We start from the raw sequence: 23954 nt of genomic DNA on the forward strand, positions 1-23954 counted from the left end.
TAGCTTTATGAATGATTATTATTTAATTCTTGGGCCAGCTCAGTCACAATTTCCAAATACCACATGTCCCTGCAAGTTGTAACAGGAAGGGACTATGAACCACTTCCATTGCATTCAAGGCCTGCCTGGATCCAAGAGGCACAAATAGAGTCTTAATGGTTAAAAGACCTGAGATGTCCTATCAAGAAAGAAATACATGGCACTCTCATTTCAGACATTCAGAGCAGTCATGCACAGTCAGCAGCTTCACTTCCATTTTCCCAGCCATGGTTTTCACTATCTGCTAATGAGATGATCCCTTATTTTGAAAACAACTATTCCTAGGATGACAAGAGCTGGAATAAATGAATACAAAATCAGAAAGTTCATTGTGAATCTAGATGTTGCACCTGGGCTGGTTTCCTCAATGAATTGAATTCCTTGAGTGAAGGCACACATTGGATTAGTCATCACAGAAACATTTGAGCTGCCTGTCAAGGAAAAGATTGACAGTATCAGGTGTGGTTTATCTCAGGTAATTTAATCAACAAGTATTTACCAAATGCTTGCTAAGTACCCTTATTAATGAAAAATACAGGACACTTTAGCAAGCACAGAGTTTACAATTTGAAGAAGCAAGAGTGAGCAGTTCTGGCCTTTGGCCTCATTTGAAGATGGACATGCTTTTGTTTCTATTTTGAGTATAGATTAATTACCACATTTGTGATAAAAATCATGGTCCCTTAGCACAGGCTATCCTAAAGTTACTGACATTATCACTTAAAATTATTTAAAACACTACTGAATTCAGCCATATTATTTGGTTGTCTTTGGAGTGGCCCTGAGATTTTTTTGGTGGGTTTTTTTTTTTTTTGAGACACAGTTTCACTCTGCTGCCCAGGCTGGAGTGCAGTGGCTCAATCTTGGCTCACTGCAACCTCACCCTCCTGGGTTCAAGTGATTCTCATGCTTCAACCTCCTGAGTAGCTGGGATTACAGGCATGCACCACCACGCCCAGCTAATTTTTGTATTTTTAGTAGAGACGGGGGTTTGCCATGTTGGCCAGGCTGGTCTCGAACTCTTGACCTCAAGTGATCCACCCACCTCGGCCTCCCAAAGTGCTGGGATTACAGGCGTGAGCCACTGTGCCCAGCCACCGTGAGATTTCTAATGGCCATGAGGTCCTTGTCCTGGTCCTACTTCTGACTTTTGCCAAAAGTGGCTTTACTTAGCTGTGTACGATGTACATTTTGGGGAAAAAGAAGCCACTTCAGCCTGCTTGAATGTGTTCAGTAGATACAGAAACTGAGTCTATCCCGAATATACTAGAGTTTACCTCGGTGTACATAAGGTCTGTCATTTTCTAACAACATCCGAATGTCCCTTACCTATTGACCTTTGACAGGAGACTAACTTGACTACTGCTTATTTTCTTTCATTTTAAAAATCAGAGAAAATGGACCGTATTTCAAGACAGAGTTTTAACTTGAATTATTATGAAACACAGCTTTTATTTCAAAAATACATTTCCTCCAATAAATTGCTTCCTCAGAGTAACATGCAAAAATAATATCCCCAAATAGAATACTTACCACAAGTGAAATTCAGTCCGTAGAACTCATTGACTAAAAGAATCTCACTGCAATATTTTTGGAATGTAAAATAACTGATGATTTTAAAAGGAATGGGCATTTCTTGTATGTTTCTTAAGAAAAAGAAAACAAAAATGAAATTCAGTGGGCTCTGGCAATAGTCCTACCAAATAAAAAGAAAGGCAATCCTTATGTTTTCCAACATGAATATAGTTTTCTATCTCTTTATAGTAAAAATGATGCTCACTATAAAAAAAACCTTCAAACAACATTGAAAAATATAAAGAAATACCATTGCCTAGAAATAACTATTGTTAACATTTTGATAATATATATAACATATGTGTTTATAAAGTTTTATATAAGTGGAATTAAACTCTTCATGCTCTTTCCCAACCTACTCTTTCTGCCAAACATATGTCTCAGACATCCTTCCAAGTCAGTAAGCATAGTACTTTGTCATTTTTAGTCACAGCTTGGTAGCCTGTTATAGTGAAGACCTTAATTTAACAGTTCTCTCAAGTAGACAGTTACTGTCTAATTATTTTGGTAAGCACTATTGATATAAACATACAAGAAAATACAGACCTAACACATACCAGTTGGAGGAGGAGATTTGTGATTACACAGAAAGTTGAAGGTACCAGTGTAGAAAGTTAGAACTAACCTAGAATACAAAGGAAAGAGGAAGGAGAGACCGAGCCAGCATTCATTGTGAAAATGTAATATGTCTCCACTCCAATCTATGTCAGGTGAAACTTTATGCTGACACTGTGGTCTTTTTAGTCCACCATATATTTCCTGTCAATCAAAAGATTTAAAATTCTTTCTGGTTGCAAGACACTAGTTCTAGGAGCTTGAGAACTTCAAAAGATGTATCCTATCCCTAAAGAACCCGTAATGTAGTTGGAGATATAGACTATATCCTTAAAACTATAAAAATACACAGTAGTGAACTATTTGTGCCAAGAAAGTATTAAAATAAAATGTGTACCACACATCTGTGCTGTTCTTGTATTTAGTATTTATGGTTTCACTTATTTCCAAGTGGTCCTCAAACTTTCAGTTATTGTCAGTTTCCTAAGGCACAACATTGAATTAACCACATTGAGAGGTTACTAATTGAAAAGGATACGTGGGACTCTGGGAAGGAATTAGGGGAACAGAAAGGAAATTCTAGGAAGGCAGAAATGGTATGAGTACAGGCATACCAAGGGCTGCATATTGGACTGACTGGACCAGAAAGACTGGAGGAGAGGATGTGAAGGAACAGTGGGAGGGGAGCTCGGAACAATAGCCTGAGACAGCTATTTCAGGGCCTTGCTGTGAGTTGAGGTTGAATGACCATGAATGAGAAAGGTCACGTTGAAATCAGCATTCTGAGAAAATTAACGTGACTTCAGCAAGAAGGATGGCCAGAATGAGGGCAGAGTAAGAACAGAAAAAAAAAAAAAAAAAAGCAGACTCCAACAAAAGTTCAAGTTTGAGATGACAAAGGCCTGGAGTAGGATGATGGCCATGAGAGGGTGGCTGTCTAGTGGCTAGGGTGGTATCTTTTTGAGGTAGGAACCGTGCACCTTTGTTTCTGCCTATACCACATGGAGTCAAACAAAAATGTTCCAAATGCACCTATGGTTTGATATCAGAAAAGAAAACCAACATGATTTGGTGAGTGATGCAGTGTGTATACAGTTCAAAGACAGAGTCATTCACTTATTCACTCAACAAATAATGTTTGCAGGCCTGATGGTCCAAGGCCTAATTGGGCTAGCTGCTGAGAAGGTCTAAAATGATGAATGAGACACAGCTGCTGCCTTCAAGAGGCGGATAATCTATTACTGCAAAGGAAAACCATGACAGGAGGTAGCGTGTGATAGGCTGAGAGAGAAAACAAAGGGGGCCTTCAGAGAGAGTGCGCCTCTAGCCTTGGGAACAACCAACAAACTTTGTGCAGGTGGCAGAGAGAGACAAATGGATCAGTGAAAGGCACAGACAGAAGGAGAAGCAGCGGGAGGAACCACAGATCTAGATGTATTGACATGACATTGTCCACATTATGTTGGTTTCTGCTTTTTTGGTCTCTTTTTTGGAAACTGAGTCTTGCTCTGTCACATAGGCTGGAGTGCAGTGGCGCGATTTTGGCTCACTGCAGCCTCTGCCTCCTGGGTTCAGGTGATTCTCCTGCCTCAGTCTCCTGAGTAACTGGAATTACACGCACGTGACACCACACCCAGCTAATTCATATTATGTTGTTAAATGGGAAAAAAACGTATGCATATTTTATATCTTATACAACAGGATGATTTCATCTTTGTTAAATTTTATATCAAATTCTAGCAAGAACTACATCAAAATTTAACTCTGGGCTCTGATACTTCAGGTAACTTTTACTTTCTTCCTCATCCATATTTATATTGTGAGCATTTCTTCCCCCAAGAACTTCATGATTTTGTAAGCAGAAAAAACAGCAAAGCTAATTTCCTTCGTGTTTAAAGGAGAAGGGAGCCAACAGCACAAATGCCACAGGCAGTTCACCTAGAAAGATGATGACTGGGCAGGAAAATGGGTAAACGGAATGACTAGCAGGTTGATGTGGCCTTTAAGAGCAGAGTTTTAATTCAGTGATGGAAGTGGAATTCATGTGAAGCCTTGGGATGTTAAGATTTTGCAACTAATCTGAGAGCATTTAGTATTCTTTGCCACTGCCTACCTTTTAAGAGCAAATTAACCACCAGGCGCAGTGGCTCACACCTGTAATCCCAGCACCTTGGGAGACCGAGGCAGGGAAATCACTTGAGGTTAGGAGTTTGTGACCAGCCTGGCCAACTTGGTGAAACCTCATCTCTACTAAAAATACAAAAATTAGCCGGGTGTGGTGGCACGCACCTCTAATCCCAGCTATTCAGGAGGCTGAGGCAGGAGAATTGCTTGAACCCAAGAGACGGAGGTTGCAGTGAACCGAGATCGTGCCACTGCACTGCAGCCTGGGTGACACAGTGAGTGAGACTCTATTTCAAGAAACAAAAAAATAAATAAAGAGCAACTAACCTCCTTTTCCTAAAAACCCAATACAAATGCTGCTTATGATGGCATTACTTCCAGATAAATCCATCATAAGTTGAAAATATTATAAGTTAAAAATGCATTTAAGGCCAGACGCGGTGGCTCACGTCTGTAATCCCAGCACTTTGGGAGGCCGAGGTGAGCGGATCACCTGAGGGCAGGAGTTCAAGACCAACCTGGCCAAAATGGTGAAACCCCATCTCTACTAAAAATACAAAAATTAGCCAGGCATAATGGTATGTCCTGTAATCCCAGCTACTTGGGAGGCTGAGGCAGGAAAATCACTTGAACATGGGAGGCAGAGGTTACAGTGAGCCAAGATCATGCCACTGTACTCCAGCCTGGGTGACAGAGTGAGATTCACTCTCAAAACAAACAAAAAACAAAACAAAAACACATTTAGGACACCTAGCCTACCAAACATTACAGCTTAGCCTGGTCTGCCTTAAATGTGCTCAGAACACTTAACATTAACCTACAGTTGGGAAAATTCGTCTAACACAAAGCTTATTTTATAATAAATTGTTGAATATTTAATGTAATTTATTGAATCCTGTTCTGAAAGTAAAAAACAGAATGATTGTATGCCTACTCAAAATACAGTTTCTAGGCCTGTTGCGGTGGCTCATGCCTGTAATCCCAGCACTTTGGGAGGCCGAGGTGGGCAAATCACTTGAGGTCAGGAGTTCGAGACCAGCCTGGCCAACATGGCAAAACCCCATCTCTACTAAAAATACAAAAATTAGCCAAGCATGGTGGCACACACCTGTAATCCCAGCTATTCAGGAGACTGTGGCACGAGAATCGCTTGGACCTGGGAGGCGGAGTTGCAGTGAGCTGAGATAGCGCCACTGCACTTCAGCCTGGGTGTAGAGTGAGACTCCGTCTCAAAAAACACAGAAACAAAATACGGTTTCTACAGAACGAGTATCACTTTCTCAAAAAATCGTAAGTCAGGGATTATCTGTACATGAAATGGCACCAGATTAACTGAAACAATGATTCAAATAATATAAAAGAGGAGATGCTGCCCAAGGTTGGCTCTGTACATTGCTGGCTTGACTCTTGGCGTGATTTGATTTCTGCATTTTTCATAAATATTAACAATCCACTTAAGCAACATGGACAAATACAATGTAATGGTCTTAGTGTGAAAAAAATCCTCCTTGATTGATCAAAGCCTAGTTCACTTTGCTTTATATAATATCTCACCTTCATATAACTCACTACAATTTATAATGTGTTTTCACATTGATTATTTTCTTTCCTTCTCATGATCCCTTGAGGTATCATGGTGAGGCTGAAATAGTGATCTCTTTTTTGTAAATGAGGAAACTAATTTAGGTAGAAAAGAGACTGGCAAGTGGTAGAGGAAGTTTCTGGCTCAGGTCAGCCTCTCTCAGGAAGTCACATGCATCACAGCCTTCATAGTGGTGTGACTTGAGCAAAGTCAAGTCTGAGCTTCATTTTCTTTTCTGAAAATGGATTGCTCTGAGAGTTAAATAATTAAACACACACACATATAATTTTATATAGTAGACACTCAGTAATGTTTTTGCTTTTTGACTTGAGTTCTAAAAGTTTAAGTCAAAGAAACAGCCTTCATGTTTCCTTGGGGACCCAGGGATTACTTACTAGATCCCACTCATACCACCTGCCTGGGATCGTTTTTTAGCCTTTTAAAATTTTCTGCCCTTTTTGCTGCTGCTTTTTAAAAACGTGTGTGGATGCATTTTTTCCTGGTTATAAAATGATACTTGTCCATTATAGAACATTGATAAAATACGGAAATATGAAGAAAAAATTAAAATCAATATCACCTAGAGATAATTACTGCTATCATTTGGTGCATGTTAAGCCTTGATACTGTTTGGAGCAGTCTTTTATCCTGCAGGCTCTTTTTTTATCTGACTAGTCTTAATTCCTAAGAATAACTGGGAATTGAGAACTGCAGTACAAAATCAACAGTACCAGGTCAGAAATGAACTAATATATGCAATTTATTTAGCCTGTCACGTGGGCTGTGAGTTTTTCCTGGAACATCTGGACTGGTTTTCTTCTCTTGGTATAATGGCTTATTACATGTGAATCATATCATAACATAAACTTGTCAGTTCCTGATTCCCAATAAAAAAGACATTTTATTGGACAAATGAACAGTTCAAGGTCTAGGGCAATAATGATTAACGAGCAGTACAAATGCTCCAGACTATAAGGTAATATCCATAACCACTATCAGTTCTCTGGTATTCCTTTACTTCAGTCATTATTAGGTGATCATTAATAACAGGTTATCCCAATCTACATTTTTTGAATTATGATATCTTACCTGACAAATCCAGATCCAATAAGCACCCCCGCAATGGACAGCAGAGCCACTACACTGTTGACTATATTTGGATTTTGGATGATACCAAGTAGCACAAGAGTTAGAAATTCACCAATTAAGTGGGGGGCCAAGAGAGCAGCAGAGAAATATCCAAATCTGGCAACCTCAGGATGTAAGCCCAGCGTCCTAGAAAAGCATAAGCTCTTCAGTTTCCTCTCCAAGGGCTATCATTTAAGAAAAATACTGTGCTTGCCTCTATGAATAAACCCTTGGTAGTGAGTGGGTGGGAGGCGTTTGCAGGGCAAGCCACACTCCCCTTTGAAAGGTCTTTTCAGAACAGAGCCAACATGAGACTATTTATTACATCAAATTGTTCCCATTGGCTGCAATTCATTGGGAGCCACCTTTTCCCTTTCACAGCTCCTTCAGCTCTCATAGGAAAACATTAAATTATTTAGACAATGGTCACAACTCACTGCAGGAAGCAGGCTTGTTGAACTCTACAGGCTTCTTCATAAATAACCATGTTCTGCCTAGCCAGCACCACACCTACCTTAATGTTAACGGGCTCACCCAACCCGCCTCCCAGCACCCCTTGCCTGAACTTCATCTCTGTTCTGTGGGATTATTGCCTGTGTGAAAACCCCTCACTTCTTGTGTCCTCGATCAGGTTAGCCCTCCCCAGGCCTACTCCATTCCATTCTTGTCTTTTATTCTACCAACCCCTTCCACTGATTTGACCTTCTTTTTCTTTTTTGAGACAGAGTTGCACTCTGTTGCTCAAACTGGAGTACATTGGCTCATTGCAACCTCTGCTTCCCGGGTTCCAGTGATTCTCCTGCCTCAGCCTCCCAAGTAACTGGGATTACAGGTGTGCGCCACCACACCCGGCTAATTTTTTTGTGTTTAGTAGAGATGGGGTTTCGCCATGTTGGCCAGGCTGGTCTCGAACTCCTGGCCTCAAGTGATCCACCCACCTCAGCCTCCCAAAGTGCTAGGATTACAGGCATGAGCCACCGTGCCTGGCCTGACCTTCGTTTTCTGGCAAACAAACCACCCTATATCCATGCACCTTTCCTCTTCTTTTCCTTTCTCCAAATTACATTTCCCTGGTGATAGCATGTCTTCAATGACCATTAGGCATGGCTGCTCTTTATCCCATTTGTAGAGTAAGCAGAAAAGGTTGGTGTGTCTTATACTCACCCCTCCTTACCACCTCCTCTTCAAGGCCATCTACTTTTCCTCTGTACAAATCATGAAGTTTGCCTATGCTATCAATGCCATTCCTCGTTGTTGTCTTCTGTGATGTTTAAAACATCCTCTCACCTTTGATTATTTTATAGCATCTGGACCAGAGTCATTCTTTCTGCTCCTCTCCACTATCATTTTCCTCAAGCTCTTTAACCTTCTTGATGAGCCATCCACATCAGTGGTTCCTAATTAGCTAATCTCAATTCCAGTGGCTCCAGCAACCTAATCTTCATCACTCACCGTGTCTTGGACTTAAATATCACTCAAAACGGTTCCACTCCCAGGATTTCAGAGTCTGAGGACACCCTCTCTGATGATGGCCTCGGGCCTCTCACTTCCCCAGTGCCCTCACTGCCACAGATGCTGGGCCGCTTCTGCCATTCTTTGCCTTATCAGTTCCCACATCTGGGGACCCTATTCTCCCTTAAGCAATGGAAGGTATGCTGGACAATGCCTATTGCCGCACTAACTGGATCCCCTCTGCCATCTTGCCTCAGCTGGCCCCTGGACCCCTAAGATTTCCTCATTGTGTCTTGAGTTCTAATAGCACGTCCCATTATGACTGATATAAACCTCTACTTTAAAATTTCCCCTCCCCAATTGCAATCTCTCTCCCCAGTGCTCAGCAGCTGAATCCACCTTCCATTTTATGAATTTCTTGATATCTTCATCATCTCTATTTTTCATTCTCTCTCTCCCCCTCTCTCTTCCCGCACCCCATCTTTGAAAGTGTGACCCTAGCTGCTTGCATCCTTGATCCCATGTTACTGATTCCCCTATCCCTACCTTGGTCTACTCTGGAAACTTCCTCTTTGACTTATCCAAATTTTGACTGCATTTTCATCTACTCTCAATCTGATGTTTTTTGATGGTCTTACCTACCACATGCTAAAACAACCATTTTTTGAACTTGATCATGATTAAAGTAACTGCCCCTTTCATCCTACCCTGTAACGCCAAGTTTCTCAAAACAGTATCTGCTTCCTCCATCTTACACCTTACCTTCTTGTAAACCTGACTTACACCCCCATGACTCTACCAAAGCTCTTTTTTGGAAAATTGCAATGGCCTCCTCCCCTTATGCCTCACCTCCTTTAACCCCTGCAATATCGAAGTGTTTACAACACTTCCTTGAAACTCTCTCCCTCCTCCTCCTCTCTGATGCTGCCCAATCCTGCTTCTCTTTCTGCCTCTCTGATCACCCTCTGCCGCCTCTATTGGCTTGCTGTCCTCTTCCCACCCTCGAATGTGTCAGTTTTAAGGTTTTACACTCAGGCTGTTTTCTCCCTGCCCTTGGGCCCCCCATGCACCTGGGTCCCAGCCACTTCAGAGCCCTCTTCTCTGGCCCAAGCCCTGCCATGAATGCGGGACAGGCCATTCCCAGGCATGTGTCGTCTTGTTGGTTTGTTCTCAGGTCTCCCCCAGCCCACAGTTGGGCTATTTACAATAACATTAATGTCCTGGAAGATAGGACATTGCACTAGACACTGATGGGCAAAGTGTAGATCCTCCGGAGCAGAGAACTTCACCCTGGAGCTCTCCCTGCAGAAGTCCCACTAGCTCTATGACTCCATGGGAGCCCGGCCCTGGGTGAACAGAACAACCCCTCACCAGTAGCACACACTGCTGAAAATCATCGTGGCAATGACACTGAAGGGGAGGACGTGCAGCACGTAGGCCAGCAGCATCTGCCACTTCTGGTAGAGGCCATCCTGACTCTCCTGGTCGCTGACAGCTCGCAGCACAGGAACTGGGAATGGAAGGCAGGTTTCAGAAGTCAGTCACCACCCAGCTGAAAGAGGGAGGGCTAGCCCAAGCTGAACGTGAGGTCTGTCAGGGCTGGATGGTGAGGACCAGCTAGGGGGAGTTCCCTAGTCATAGAAGGAGGGGACCTGCCATCCACAGGACAATAAATTTCCACCCCAGAAATCTACACTCTACCTGAATTGCAATACAATTGCAAAAGATGTCATTTATTTCCTTCTCTCTAAAGTGAGGAGTTGTCACCAATTCAAGAAAAGTACATGCAAAAGGGGCATGAATAAGTGATTTGAAGCATTTTGTCTCCTTTCTGTGCAGGACTCCCTCCGGCCCGCCCCGCCCTGCCCCTGCCACCAGCAGCTTGCATTTTAGACTTGCTCTCAGAAGGCCAGGCAAACCCCACAGATGCAGACACTTAGCATTGCCCCTTATGTCAAGCTGTCAAGCTCTAGGGCAACTTCACAATAGCAAAGTCCTTCCGTCTTTTTTTTTTTTTTTTTTTTTTTTTTTTTTGAGACAGAGTCGCTCTGTCGCCCAAACTGGAGTGCAGTGGTCGGATCTTCGGATCTCAGCTCACTGCAAGCTCCGCCTCTCGGGTTTACGCCATTCTCCTGCCTCAGCCTCCCCAGTAGCTGGGACTATAGGCATCCGCCACCTCACCCGGCTAGTTTTTTGTATTTTTTAGTAGAGACGGGGTTTCTCCGGGTTAGCCAGGATGGTCTCGATCTCCTGACCTCATGATCCGCCCGTCTCGGCCTCCCAAAGTGCTGGGATTACAGGTTTGAGCCACTGCGCCCGGCCAAGTCCTTCCGTCTTATTCCCTAACAGTGTTGCCTTTGAGGAATCCCTCTAACGCCAGCTTCCTGCAACGTTAGGCAACCAGGTGTTATCTCTGGAATTCCACTGAATTTGAAAATTAGGTGCTGGCTGTCCTAAAACCAGCTCCAAAAAGAAGCTAATGGCACACAGTTGGCCTGGTCGCTGAGCCCCCATGGGCCGTGCATTCGAGGTGGCCAAGATGAGATAGGAGGAATGATCTTTTGAAAAACTCCTCAAACTCTCCCCACCAGTGCATTGTCACTTCATGTTTCCCTGGATCCTCAGAGAGATCCACCTGGTGAGCTCATTCATATTAATGTGTTGGTAACTCAATAGTTGCCTTTCCCCAGAGAGGGAATCCGGAGAGGGCCGGGTTGAGCTCAGAGAAATACCCTTATAATGGTGGACTTTTGTAAGGTTACAGCTGGAGAAGGGAGGTGTTTAGGGGGAAAGAGGTGCACCTCCAGCACGTGGGCACTTACACAGATTCACAGCGTTGAGCATGCCTGTGTACGGGGTGGAGCCCACAAACATGTAAAGGAGACCCACGCGGTCCTGGATAGCACCATTTAGCACATTGTTCTGGACCCGCAGAACGAAGAAGAGGAGAAACAAACCCATGGTCAGATTCTGAAGGAGACGCATCATCACTGCCAGCTTATTTCTCACCAAGTTTCTTGTCACTCTCCTGAAAATAAACAACCCTGTTTTAATTCCTTTTCAGAACTGTTATTGGGGGATGGCTAAAGACCTCCAACGGGCATTGCTCACATTTGTGAGCCTCTTACCTCAGGAGAACGCCCAGTTTGGAGAAAACTCCGGGAGAATCTTTGGTTTTGAAAGGAACCATCGGTAATGTTTTCAGGTGTTTCGTTCTTTCAATATTCTCCAAAGTTTTATGACAAATTGCTGATTTCTTGTAGGCAGATTCTATCATCTGGACTCTCTTGTAGGTTTCTATTTCCCTTTCCTTGCTTTGGGTATCCACTGACGTCAGGTCCACTAAAAGTTTTTCCCAAAAGATGTCACCCATGTGTTTTTAAATGCATGCATGCACATGGATATACAATTAGTACAGGAGTACTGGCCATAATACCTCATCCCATCAAGGTAAAATTTGTGGTTAATGCCCACCTATAAAATCAGAATACTTTAAAGCATCCCAGCAGGGCCTTGAGGATCCCACTGGGATTATCTGGGAGAATTCCCAAGCTCAGCTCATTATGCTCTGATAAAGTAGTAGCAGTGCGCCAATTTGTTTGAGAGAGATCCCCGACCTCATTCTGATAGTCATCTTTGGCAAGTTAATTGACCCGGCCAAATTAATTCCTTGAAGAGTATAAAGCACAGAAACAAAAGCAAAAATCAAACCCACTAGAGCTCGTGTCATCCAGGCAGAAGTCTGAGATGAGACAGTTTAAAAAACATTCATGATGGGGAATGTGAAAGAAAAACTTACTATAGAAGTCAAAAGGGTTTGAATGTTCAGGACAAGGGTAACCGCAGTCACTGAAGAAATCAAGCATTTCCACAGGTGTGCCACAGAAAATCAGCTCTCCGAAGCTCAGGATGGCAATTTTGTCAAAGAGCTGATCAGACAACAGACGAAGTTAGTGTGTGATCACAAGGGTAGCGATGCACTTCAAATGTCTCCAGGAACACTGACGCAGGCCCAAGGTCAAGTATTCCTTACAGTCGCCATGTCCTTATAGGAAATGCATTTCTAAGCCGTCAGTCCTTCGATGACCTTGGCCCTGCATCAGTATTCTTGGAGACATTCGAAGTGCATCGCTACCCTTGTGAGCCTAGGCTACCACTGTGGGTCACGCTGCCTCCCATCCTGAGATCCAGCTTCATATCTGGGAGAGACAAGCATGACTGAACCTGCGGTTAAGTCCCAGCCAAGCCAAGTGAGTGACCTCGGGCGAGCTGGGGTGGGTCTTAGTTTGTTGTTTTGTTTTCATTTTAAATCTCGGCTCCTCCTCTATAAAAAGCAAATAAAAGCTAACTAAAGGGATACTGGGCAGAGAAAGTGAGATTTTTTTGGAAGGAAATCTGTATGATTTCATGGAAAAACACAGCCTTTGAAGCCAACTTGGCTGTGAAAGCCTAATGCTAGCTTTTTACTATTAATAACTGTGTGATCTTGGCTCAATTAGTTGTTGTTGTTTTGTTGTTGTTGTTTTTGAGACGGAATCTCACTCTGTCACCCAGGCTGGAATGCAGTGGCATGATCCCGGCTCTCTGCAACCTCCTGGGTTCAAGTGATTCTCCTGCCTCAGCCTCCCGAATAGCTGGGATTACAGGCGCACACTACCACGCCCAACTATGAAGTTTGAATCATTGCTAAGTTTCACTCTTTTCCTCCGTAAGGTGAATATCCTGAAACACACCTCATGGGAGTGTTGTGGAGATGAAATGAGCTATGTATAGAAAGTATCTGGAACATGGTAGGTGCTGAAAGAAGTGAATTTTCATCCTTTGCTCTTTCCCTTTCAGGAGCTGTTGTCTCCAATTGCTCTAGTACTAATTTTGTTTGTTTGTTTGTTGGTTGGTTGGTTTGAGATGAGGTCTTGCTCTGTCACCCAAGCTAGAGTGCAATGGCATGATCATGACTCACTGCAGCCTTAACCTACTGGGCTCAAGTGATCCTCTCACCTCAGCCTCCCAAATAGCTGGGACCACAGGTGTGCACCACCATGCCTGGCTAATCTTTCTTTTTCTGTCTTTTTTTTTTTTTTTTTTTTTTTAAGAGATGAGGGGGGTCTCACTTTATTGCCCAGCCTGGACTCAAACTCCTGGCCTCAAGTGCTCCTCCTGCCTCAGCCTCCCAAAGTGCTGGAATTACAAGTGTGAGCCACCGTGCCTGGCCACTGGTACAAATCTTACCCCTGCCCCTGCGATTCCCAGCTCAATACACCATAGACCCGGCCTTTACGAGTTGAATCCCTTACCTGAAAAAGCTCAGAACGGGGCTGGTGAATGGTGAGAACCACAATTCGGTTCCTGCGAGCCAGTTCCACCAGGAGGATGACAATCTGATTAGCAGTCATGCAGTCCAGGCCTGTGGTCGGCTCATCAAACAGCATGACCTCTGCCAGCAAAGAAGGGCCAGACTTCTGAGGCACTGCAGAGCCCAGGCTCTGTGCTTAAAACTCGGAATTCTGAACTGTTCCTTATTGAGCTTGCACCACATCCAAACAGTGTGCAGTGGGAAGGAAACATGTAAACTAGCTTTCAGCCTGAGCTCAGGAGAAAGCACCTGCTGTGGAGGGGCCTAGTTCCCAGCTCTGGAGCACATGTGGGGCTCAAATCCTCGAGGGTACAGGGAGTAAGGAGATCAGGCCTCTTATAGGGTACTATGGGCCATCTGCGCTCTGCTCAGGGCACCCTGCCAGAGAACAACGGCTGGCAGGCTGGCATCAAGTTGTTTTAAAACAAGACTGAGAGGAGGCTGGTCAAAAAGACAACCCCATTTCATGTCTGTAACACTTTCCAACACCAGCAGGGTCTTTGCACAGAAAAGAAAAAAAATCTGACCAATAAAACAAGGTCTGAAGTGTGGCAGGCATTTGGGTTCTTTAGAGGGTTTAAAGTAACTTATTTCTACCTATACAGTGACAAGGGGGCCAGGCGCAGTGGCTCACGCCTGTAATGCCAACACTTTGGGAGGCCGAGGCGGGCAGATCACCTGAGGTCAGGAGTTCGAGACCACCCTGGCCAACATGGTGAAACCCTGTCTCTAGTAAAAGTACAAAAATTAGCCGGGTGTGGTGGCGGGCGCCTGTCATCCCAACTACTCAGGAGGCTGAGGCAGGAGAATCACTTGAACCCGGGAGGTGGAGGTTGCAGTGAGCCGAGATTGCACCACTGCACTCCAGCCTGGGTGACAAGAACAAGACTGTCTCAAAAACAAAAACAAAAAAGTGACAAGGGCTCTTAAAAACATCTCTCTTGTTTGCCTTCTAGTGACCAAGCACCATCTGAAGAACAGGCAGTCCTGGTCTACCACAGTGCAAAGAAAGGATCCAGATGCAGTTTGTCCTCTCCAGCTGCATATGAGTGGCGAGGTTTCCCCAGGTGATGGGGAAAATGACCAAACCAGGCAGAGGATCGACTACTCTGTTTTGATACTCCCTTCCCCACAACATACACACTTTTGAGTTTATCGTTCAAATTCCTATTTTAATCCCTGCCATTTCATGAACACCTGCGGTCATACCAAAACTCACTGGCTCTCCCCAGCCCACACAGTGGTATTCCCCTGGTGAGGAGAAATGATTGACAGGGCAAGGCTCCGTGTTCATGGAAAATCCCAATGGAACACTCCAACACCAATGCAACGCTTCCGGGTCCAGGAGCTGTTTTGTTTGGATGATGGAATCACATCAGGAAATGAACTATACAGCATTTCTGAAAAAACTGGGTCCCCAATTTGAAAAATCTATGATTTCAGTTGCACACAAACCCCTTTCCAAATGAGGACTGTGAAGACAGGGCCCAAAGTATCTGCAGACACACAGAAGATGTCCAGACAGCAACTAGTAACAGTTCTGGGTGCCACTTACTGGGATCCTGGAGCAGCTGGGCTGCGATGGAGACCCGGCGCCGCTCACCAGTGGAAATGCCCCCCAAGTTGTAGTTGCCAATCAGTCGGTCTGCCACATGACTCAGACTCAGCTCTGCCATGATGGCCTCCACCTGCAGGAGACACAAATTACAGGAAGGCTGGGCGTGGCTGTGGGTGCTATTTCAATTCACGGGCTGGGGAGGACATGAAAGAGGCAACACCCCCCCCCCCCAAGAATCCAAGGGCCACTTCCAGACTCACCACACCCTGGAGAAAGCACGTCTTTGATAATAATATGATCCAATTTGACTTAAATCGTAATATAATACATGTGTCAGATTTAAATAAATAATATGCATTTTTTAAAACGTTCCCAGAGGCTGGGTGCAGTGGCTCATGCCTGTAATCCCAACACTTTGGAAGGCTGAGGAGGGGGAATTGCTTGAGGACAGGAGTTTGAGACCAGCTGGGGGAACAAAGAGAGACCCCGTCTCTACAAAAAAAGAAACAATAAATTAGCCAGGTGTGCTGGCACGTGCCTGTAGTCCCAGCTACTCGGGATGCTTAGACAGGAGGATGGCTTGATCCCAGGAGGTTGAGACCACAGTTAGCCATGATGGCACCGCTGCACTCCAGCCTAGGCGACAGAGCAAGACCCTGTCTCCAAAATAAAATAAAATAAAATATAAAATAAAATAAAATATAAAAAGAATAAATAAAATAGGCCTGGCATAGCGGCTCATACCTGTAATCCCAGCACTTTGGGAGGTCGAGGTTGGTGGATCACTTGAGGTCAGGAGTTCGAGACTAGCCTAGCCAACATAGTGAAACCCCGTCTGTTCTAAAAATACAGAAATTAGCTGGGTGTGGCGGCGGGCACCAGTAATCTCAGCTACTCGGGAGGCTGAGGCAGAGGAATTGCTTGAACCCAGGAGGCCAAGGTTGCAGTGAGGCAAGATGGCGCCACTGCACTCCAACCTGGGTGACAGAGCAAGACTCCGACTCAAAAAATAATAATAAACAAATAAAATAAAATAAGATTCCCTAGAACAAAAACTGCCTACACTTGCTTAGGAAAATTAGCCAGGAAACAACGGATACTTCATTAAACTCCTATTTGCAGGAGCCACAGTCACTGCAGCCCATACAGAAAAATCCCCCAAAGTCATGATTACAATATCACTTACTTTAAGTGTTTGGGTTTAGAAACTTTATTATAATAAATGCTTTATATGTTTAAAAAAATCCAACCTGATTTGAACTAAATCTGTTTCCCACTGTATAACCCAAATAAGTGCTGGGGTCCGTGTGGTACAATCTCCGTGTGATTTCGCATCAGAGACATATAATCCAGCCTTCAGAAGCAATTAAAAATAATTCCAATCTTTATTTGAATGTATTTAAGGACTTTAAGGGGAACCCAATTTATAACCCCCAGCCACATCTAAAATCCCCTTTCTTCCAATTCTCTTCACTCTACTTAAACCCTGCAGCTCCCTGAAACCCTTTTTCCTCCTCATTCTCAACGCCCCCAAAACAATAACAACTAAAAAAAATTCTTTACTGACTTTCTAATCAAGAAGCTTGGCTTTTTTCCTCCCTCTCTGTCTTTCTTTCCCCAGCTTATCTCCTCTCCAGAGACCTGTTCACAAATCTGTTTCTGTCCTCCCGTACTGATTACCTCTATCTGCAGAAACCCCAGGGGGAAAGCAGAAAGAGACGGAAGGTACTCATATGGTAATGAGTTTTGTTTCCAGACACCCCTAATAAGGCCGTGTTATGAAAACGGAAACAAAACCATTGCATTAAAAAACAATAAGCTAGATTGCAGAAGAAGAGGGAATGACTTGGGGACCTACATTCAAGAGGAGTCAGGGAGTGGGGTTGACAGCATAGATGTAGCTTTGACCCGCCCAAAGAATGGACATGTCTGAAATAGGTACAAAGGAATAACGAGAAGGTAAAAAATGCATAAATAAACTAGCATGATATATTCTGGAAAAAAAGAAAGGTCTTCTCTTGCCATCAGGGTAGCAGGATCCTGGAATTAAGCTTTGCTTGACACTGTGAGATTTCTGTGCTCACCAGCCAGGGTAGATTTCTGAGCCTCCTTCTAGAATGTCTCTATAACATCATAAGGAGTAAGCTTGCCCCTCCTGGCTTGGAAGGGATGGACAGAGAAGCCATTTACTTAATTTGTCTCGGAGGTTTCACACCCCAGCAGCAATGCTCTCCCATATTTTGGAAACACTGTTGGAAATGGAATTCAGAGTCCTTGTAAGGAATATTGTAAGGACCTTGTAAGGATCATTGGGATGATCAAGTCCAACCCTCCATGCTCTGTGCTTTCACATAATCTGATGTATTCCTCACATCAAACCCAGGAGAAATGCATTCTTACTGTATTTTTATAGAGGAGAAAACAGAGAGAGGTCCATAACTTGCCCAAGATAATGCCACTAGCAAATGGCAGGGCCAGGATTGAGAGGACTGTCTGGGCTCTCCAAGCAGTCCAGGAAGCCTGAGCCTTAGTCAACAGCCCCGCAGACACAGCCTGCTCACATTGGCCATGCTTTATTTCCAGGTTCTTCCATGGACAGAAGCAGATCTGCCATGCTGTCTCCTTTATTATAATCAGCACTTCCTTCCCACTGAATTACTTGTCAGGATTTTACACGCTGTGGGCTGGATTTGCTCAGAAAAGACTCACAATTGGGGAGAACTCTGCTATCAGGAGTTCTCCTGCTCCCAGGGAGCTGTGCCCCTTGAAGGAGGCAAGTCCACCTGTCATTGGTTCCCTGGGTGCTTGTGGGCCTTTCCAGTCTAGAGAGAAATGAAGCAGTTTCCAGGTAAGGTCCCCGGTGGGTTTACTTGTGACTGCTTCCAAACTGGAGACCATTAAGAAAGAGATTGGAACCTAGAAGGAGTTGACAATTCATTCGTTTCTTCCTTCATTAACTCAGTCCAGTTTGGATGAGGCACGTTCAAGATGTCTCCAAGCAAGCTGAGAAAAATCAGTGGCAAAAATAACTATATCTATTCAAAAAAAAAACAAGGAAAAAAACCAAAAAACTATATCTGCTCAAACAGGGAACTTGTAGAACAGCATGGTCCCAGAGAAGGGTAGTGCAAGCCACAGACAGAAGTGAAATATTTTAGTAGCCATATTTTGAAAAGTAAAAAGAAACAGGTGAAATTTTAATAACATATTATTTACAGCCAAAAATACCATTTCAACCTGTAATCAATACTTTTTGAAATTTATTTATTTATTTATTTATTTGGTTGGTTGGTAAAGACAGGGTCTCCTTTTGTCCTTCAGGCTGGAGTGCAATGGTGCAATCATAGCTCACTGCAGCCTCTACCTCCTGGGTTCAAGAGATCCTCCTGCCTTAGCCTCTTGAGCAGCTGGGAGTGCAGGCGCACAACACCACGCCCAACTAATTTTTGTATTTTTTGTAGAGACTGAATCTCGCTATGTTGCCCAGGCTGGTCTCAAACTTCTAGACTCAAGAAATCCTCCCGTCTTGGCCTCCCAAAGTGCTGGGATTACAGGTGTGAGCCCACCCTGCCAGACCTAAAAATTCTTAATGGGCTTTTTCACATTCTGTTTTTCTCAGACTCAGAGTCTGAAATCTGATGTGTATTTTGCGCTCAGAGCACGTTTCAGTCTGGACTAGTGACATTTCAAGTCTTCCAAAAGCACATGTGACTAGGGGCTGCCTTCTCAGGCAGCACAGGGTACACGGTGCAAGGCGCAGGGCGCGCTCTAGAGTGAAGGAGTGACGAGCAAAGGGGAGTAATGGGCAAGCGTAGGCGAAGAGGGGAGGGCAGCGGGGGGTGCAAAGGTACTCAGTTTGCCTGCTGTGAGCGGGGGGCTGCACCCACCTTCTGCTGGAAGAAGCCGGGGTTGCCGCGGCGGATGGCCAGCAGCGCGGTGTAGCGCAGCGTCTCGCGCACGGTGAGGCTGCTCAGCAGGGTGTCGCTCTGCAGGAGACTCGGGCGTCAGTGTAGCCCGAGCCCCCGGGGCGGGCGGGTGGTCAGGGGTGTGGGGGACGCGCCCACCTGCAGGACGTAGGAGAAGCAGTCCTGGAACTGCTCCCGGCGCAGCGTCCGGCCGTTCACATACACCTCCCCCAGGAAGGTCCCCGTGCGCCGCAGCCTCCCGGACATGGCGTCCAGCAGCGTGGTTTTCCCGGAGCCTGTGGGGCGACAACAGAAGGCCCTGGGGGAACCCCTCTACGCCGGCCTTGGAGGAGCTTCCCGAGACCCTCTGTGTGGGCATGACCCCGCGTGCCAGGAGTGCTACGTGAGGGATCCTGTTCTAGGTATTAAGGATACAACAGGATACAGGCCCTGCCCTGTAGAACGCGCACTGTGCAGGCAGCAGTCTCACGCGCAAATGAGTCTCTGGATTGTCCCCTGAGTGAGAGGGGACATGCCATTTCTTTCATCTGGGTCAAGACCGAAGGTGCTTTCTCTGCTTGTTTGTTTGCCTTTAAAACTGTTTTGGATTGAAAACAAAATACCTATAGGTATCAGAATAAGAGGAAAGCCAAGACTCTTGGAAACGTTTGGATCCTAGGACGGATTTCTTTTTGTGGCCCCCCTGGGGCGGTCTGGTTGTACCTGGATGTAGGTGACATTATGTAGAGCCTTGCTCACAAAGCAAGGAGCATCAGCAACCCCTGAGAGCTTGCCAGAAATGCAGAGCCCCAGGCCCCACCCGCGACCTGCTGAGTCAGATCTGCTTCAGTCGAGGTTGAGAAGCACTGGCTTGGTAAGTCCTTTGGTAAAACCAAGTTGGCCACAGCCTACACTAGAGCCTGGGGCACAGCCTAGCTGGATGTCACTAGGAAGGTTCCCACAGAGGGGTTGTGGTGAACTGCCTGCCTGCTGGAGGTGACTGCGGGATAATGCTTGCCTTGGTTTGCTTTTTTCTTTCTTTTTTTTTTTTTTTTTTCTTTTTGAGTGAGACTGAGTCTCGCTCTGTCACCTAGACTGGAGTCCAGTGGCACCGTCTCGGCTCACTACAACCTCCACTTCTCAGGTTCAACCCATTCTCCTGCCTCAGCCCCCTGAGTAGCTGGGATTACAGGCATGCACCGCCACGCCCGGCTAATTTTTGTATTTTTAGTAGAGACGAGGTTTCACCATGTTGGCCAGGCTGGTCTCGAACTCCTGACCTCAGGTGATCCTCCTGCCTCAGCCTCCCAAAGTGCTAGGATTACAGGTGTGAGCCACTGCTTTGTTCTAAGGTTAAAGGTTAGGTGATGCCTTTAGACAACAGTCTGATGGCCCCTCAGTCATACTGGACACAAGTTTACCACAGACCCAGAGTTCATGGAGACAGAACAGACCTCCCAGGCCTTTCCTATCCAAGGAGGCTGAGAAGTTGGGATTCATAACAGAGAAATAGGCAGGAAGTTCTGAACTATCTGGGAAGATAGCAAGAGAAATCTGCTGATGAGATGGCTGTGCAGAGTCAAAGAGATCTTTTGTTGAAATATTATTATTATTATTATTATTATTATTATTATTATTTTGAGACAGAGTCTTGCTCTGTTGCCCAGGCTGGAGTGCAGTGGCACAATCTCAGCTCACGGCAACCTCCGCCTCCCAGGTTCACGCCATTATTCTGCCTCAGCCTCCTGAGTAGCTGGGACTACAGGCGCAAACCACCACGCCCAGCTAAGTTTTTTGTATTTTTAGTACAGATGGGGTTTCACTGCATTAGCCAGGATGGTCTCAATCTCCTGACGTGATCTGCCCACCTCGGCCTCCCAAAGTGCTGGGATTACAGGCATGAGCCACTGCACCCGGCCCTTTATTTATTTATTTATTTATTTATTTATTTATTGAGATGGAGTCTCACTCTATCGCCCAGGCTGGAGTGCAGTGGCAAGATCCCAGCTCACTGCAACTGCCATCTCCCAGGTTCAAACAATTCTCCTGCCTCAGCCTCCCGAGTAGCTAGGATTACAGGCATCTGCCACCACACCTGGCTAATTTTTGTATTTTTGTAGAGACAGGGTTTCACCACGTCGCTCAGGCTGGTCTTGAACTCCTGACCTCAGGTAATCCGCCTGCCTCGGCCTCCCAAAGTGCCGGGATTACAGGTATGAGCAACTGCACCTGGCCCTCGTTGAAATATTTTGAAGAAACTTGCTTGTTGCTATGAGAGGTACAAAGATGAATCAACTCCCTTAGCAGCTGTCTTCTTTTCTAATGCATAACTGACAAAACTCAGAATTAGCCCCAGCGTGTTCAGGGGGTGGTCAGAGTGGGGAAAGAGAGGAAAACCCATTACAAAGAAACAAAATGTGACTTCATTGGGATTGTCTTTCAAAATGTGCCCTGCAATTTCCCAGTCGTGCGGTTCTTCTAACCAGAGCCACCCTGGCTTTACATTTTTCGATCCAATCTGAACTCTGACAGAAGCTGCAGATATCCTGCAGCCTGAGTCCCACCCCACCACTTCATCAAAACTGGCCTCCCCAGGGATATAAAATCCACTTTATTGTTGCCACATCCAGCGTATACTTCTCTGGGAGGGATCCCAAGACAGAACTACCCAACCAAGCCACTTCCAGAGTTCTGATTCATAGACATTCTGAGAGATCATGAATGGTGTTGTTTTAAGCCACTAAACTGTGGGATACTTTTTTTTTTTTTACAATAGATAATGAATTTAGTTTTTTAAAAAACATGTCAAATATTTATTAACTCATTAATTAGGGAATCAGCAAGATGGCAAAGCTCATTCAAAAGAGGATATGAGAAGCTGGGCGTGGTGGCTCATGCCTGTAATCCCAGCACTTTGGGAGGCTGAGGCAGGCAGCCTGAGGTCAGGAGTTCACGACCAGCCTGGCCAACATGGTGAAAACCGGTCTGGACTAAAAATACAAAAATTAACTGAGTGTGGCGGCGGGCGCCTGTAATCCCAGCTACTCAGGAGATGAGGCAGGAGAATTGCTTGAACCTGGGAGGTGGAGGTCGCAGTGAGCCGAGATCGCACCACGGCACTCCTGGGTGACAGGGTGAGTGAGATTCCATCTCAAAAAGAAAAGAATATGAGAAATTGAGATGTATAGACAGTGGGGAAAAGAAGGTTGGAATAAGATAACAAAGTTAGATACAAAAATGGTTAATGCCCTAAAGGGCAATAAAACTATGACATTTGTAGTTTTCTTTTCTAACAGGACAGAAATCATTTGCAACTAAATAATCTGCAAAGAAGCATCCAATTCAGAGTCTACGCCCCCCTCAACAGCAAATAACAATTCAAATGAGTTTCAGTTGGAGTTCCCCTGGAGTCAGATGGCTCTAGGCAGGCTTGCTTTAGACTATGCTCTAGTGAGACTTTGAACATATATGTCATCATCTTTGGCCTCGCTAATAAAGATTTGATAGATAACACTGCTTGAGATAAGACACCAATGGGATTGTCATTTTATGCAATACTATGGAGTAATTCATAAAATTATTTTACACCTTTATTCAACAAATATTTATTAAGCACCCACTATGTGACCGACCCTGTTCTAGGTGATAAGGATACAGCAGAATACAGTCCCTGCCCTTGTAGAACTTGCAGCCCACTGTGGATTCATTTCAGTATAAAGGGTAGGCATTGTCCGAAAGCCATGATTAGGCATCTCATCAGAAACCAGCCCACACCCCCACCCCAGTCAAGAGCCCCTCCCGCTGTCCTGCTGTATGTGCGTGAAACACAACATTGGCCTTTGGAGTGCACTTCTGAGATGGGGGGTTCCATCTCTTGTTGTTCTTAGAAGTGGGACACACTTCTGAGAAGGGTGCTAAATGTCACCCTGTTTAATTCTTTATAGGACGACAACAGGTGACAGTTTGTTAAAGGAGAAGAGGCAGTTTTTTTTTCTTTTTAAAGAAGCGCACTGTATTTATCAAGAGGAAGCTGAGAATGACCCTGAATGTTACAGTACATGTGTACAGCTCGATATTGGTTAAAAATGGAAATGAGAACTGACAGAAAGTCTTTGAAAAGTGTAACAGCTTTAGTCACTGCTATGGTCTGACTGTTTATGTCTCCCTAAAATTCATATGTTGAAATCTTACCCAAGATGATGGTATTAGGAGGTGGGGCATGCAAGGAGGTGATATTGGGAGATGATTAGGTTATGGAGAGCTCTTACAATTGGGATGAATGCCTCAGAGACCCCTCCCCACTTCTGCCACGCAAGGTTAGGGTGAGAAAATGGCTGTCTAGGAGGAAGTCTTCCTCACCAGACACCGAATCTGTTGACTCCTTGATCTTAGACTTTCCAGCCCCTAGAACTGTGAGAAAAAAATTTATGCTTTTTATAAGCCACCCAGTCTATGGTATTTTGTTTTAGCAGCCTGAATGGACTGAGACAGTCTGGGAATTCCTCTCTTTTTTTTTTTTTTTTTTTTTTTGAGGCGGGTCTCTTGTCCTTAGACTGGAGTGTGGCGGGATCTCAGCTCACTGCAAGCTCCGCCTCCTGGGTTTACGCCATTCTCCTGCCTCAGCCTCCCGAGTAGCTGGGACTACAGAGCCCACCACCTGCGCCCGGCTTGTTTTGTGATCAC

The 23954-nt window shown here is 45.0% G+C and overlaps 1 protein-coding gene across 3 annotated transcripts in view; it reads right to left on the reverse strand.

The window, feature by feature from the left end:
- ABCG5 (ATP binding cassette subfamily G member 5) overlaps positions 1-23954 on the reverse strand; it is a 25790-nt gene continuing 1836 nt past the window's right edge. Inside the window, exons 3-14 of one of the 3 annotated variants that reach the window (XM_021924794.2) lie at positions 19431-19567; positions 19254-19352; positions 15364-15496; positions 13750-13889; positions 12255-12384; positions 11584-11797; positions 11278-11483; positions 9827-9965; positions 6965-7150; positions 2172-2239; positions 1573-1685; positions 1-470 (exon numbers count right to left, since the gene is read on the reverse strand). In XM_021924794.2, coding sequence (XP_021780486.2) covers positions 1606-1685; positions 2172-2239; positions 6965-7150; positions 9827-9965; positions 11278-11483; positions 11584-11797; positions 12255-12384; positions 13750-13889; positions 15364-15496; positions 19254-19352; positions 19431-19567 — 1532 coding nt within the window. In that variant the 3' untranslated portion in view covers positions 1-470; positions 1573-1605. The remainder of the gene's footprint in view (positions 471-1572; positions 1686-2171; positions 2240-6964; positions 7151-9826; positions 9966-11277; positions 11484-11583; positions 11798-12254; positions 12385-13749; positions 13890-15363; positions 15497-19253; positions 19353-19430; positions 19568-23954) is intronic. The other 2 variants (XM_021924795.2, XM_021924793.1) reach the window with 2 other exon arrangements.

This window comes from Papio anubis, chromosome 14 (assembly GCF_008728515.1).
Source record: "Papio anubis isolate 15944 chromosome 14, Panubis1.0, whole genome shotgun sequence".
Classification (NCBI taxonomy): Eukaryota; Metazoa; Chordata; class Mammalia; order Primates; family Cercopithecidae; genus Papio; species Papio anubis.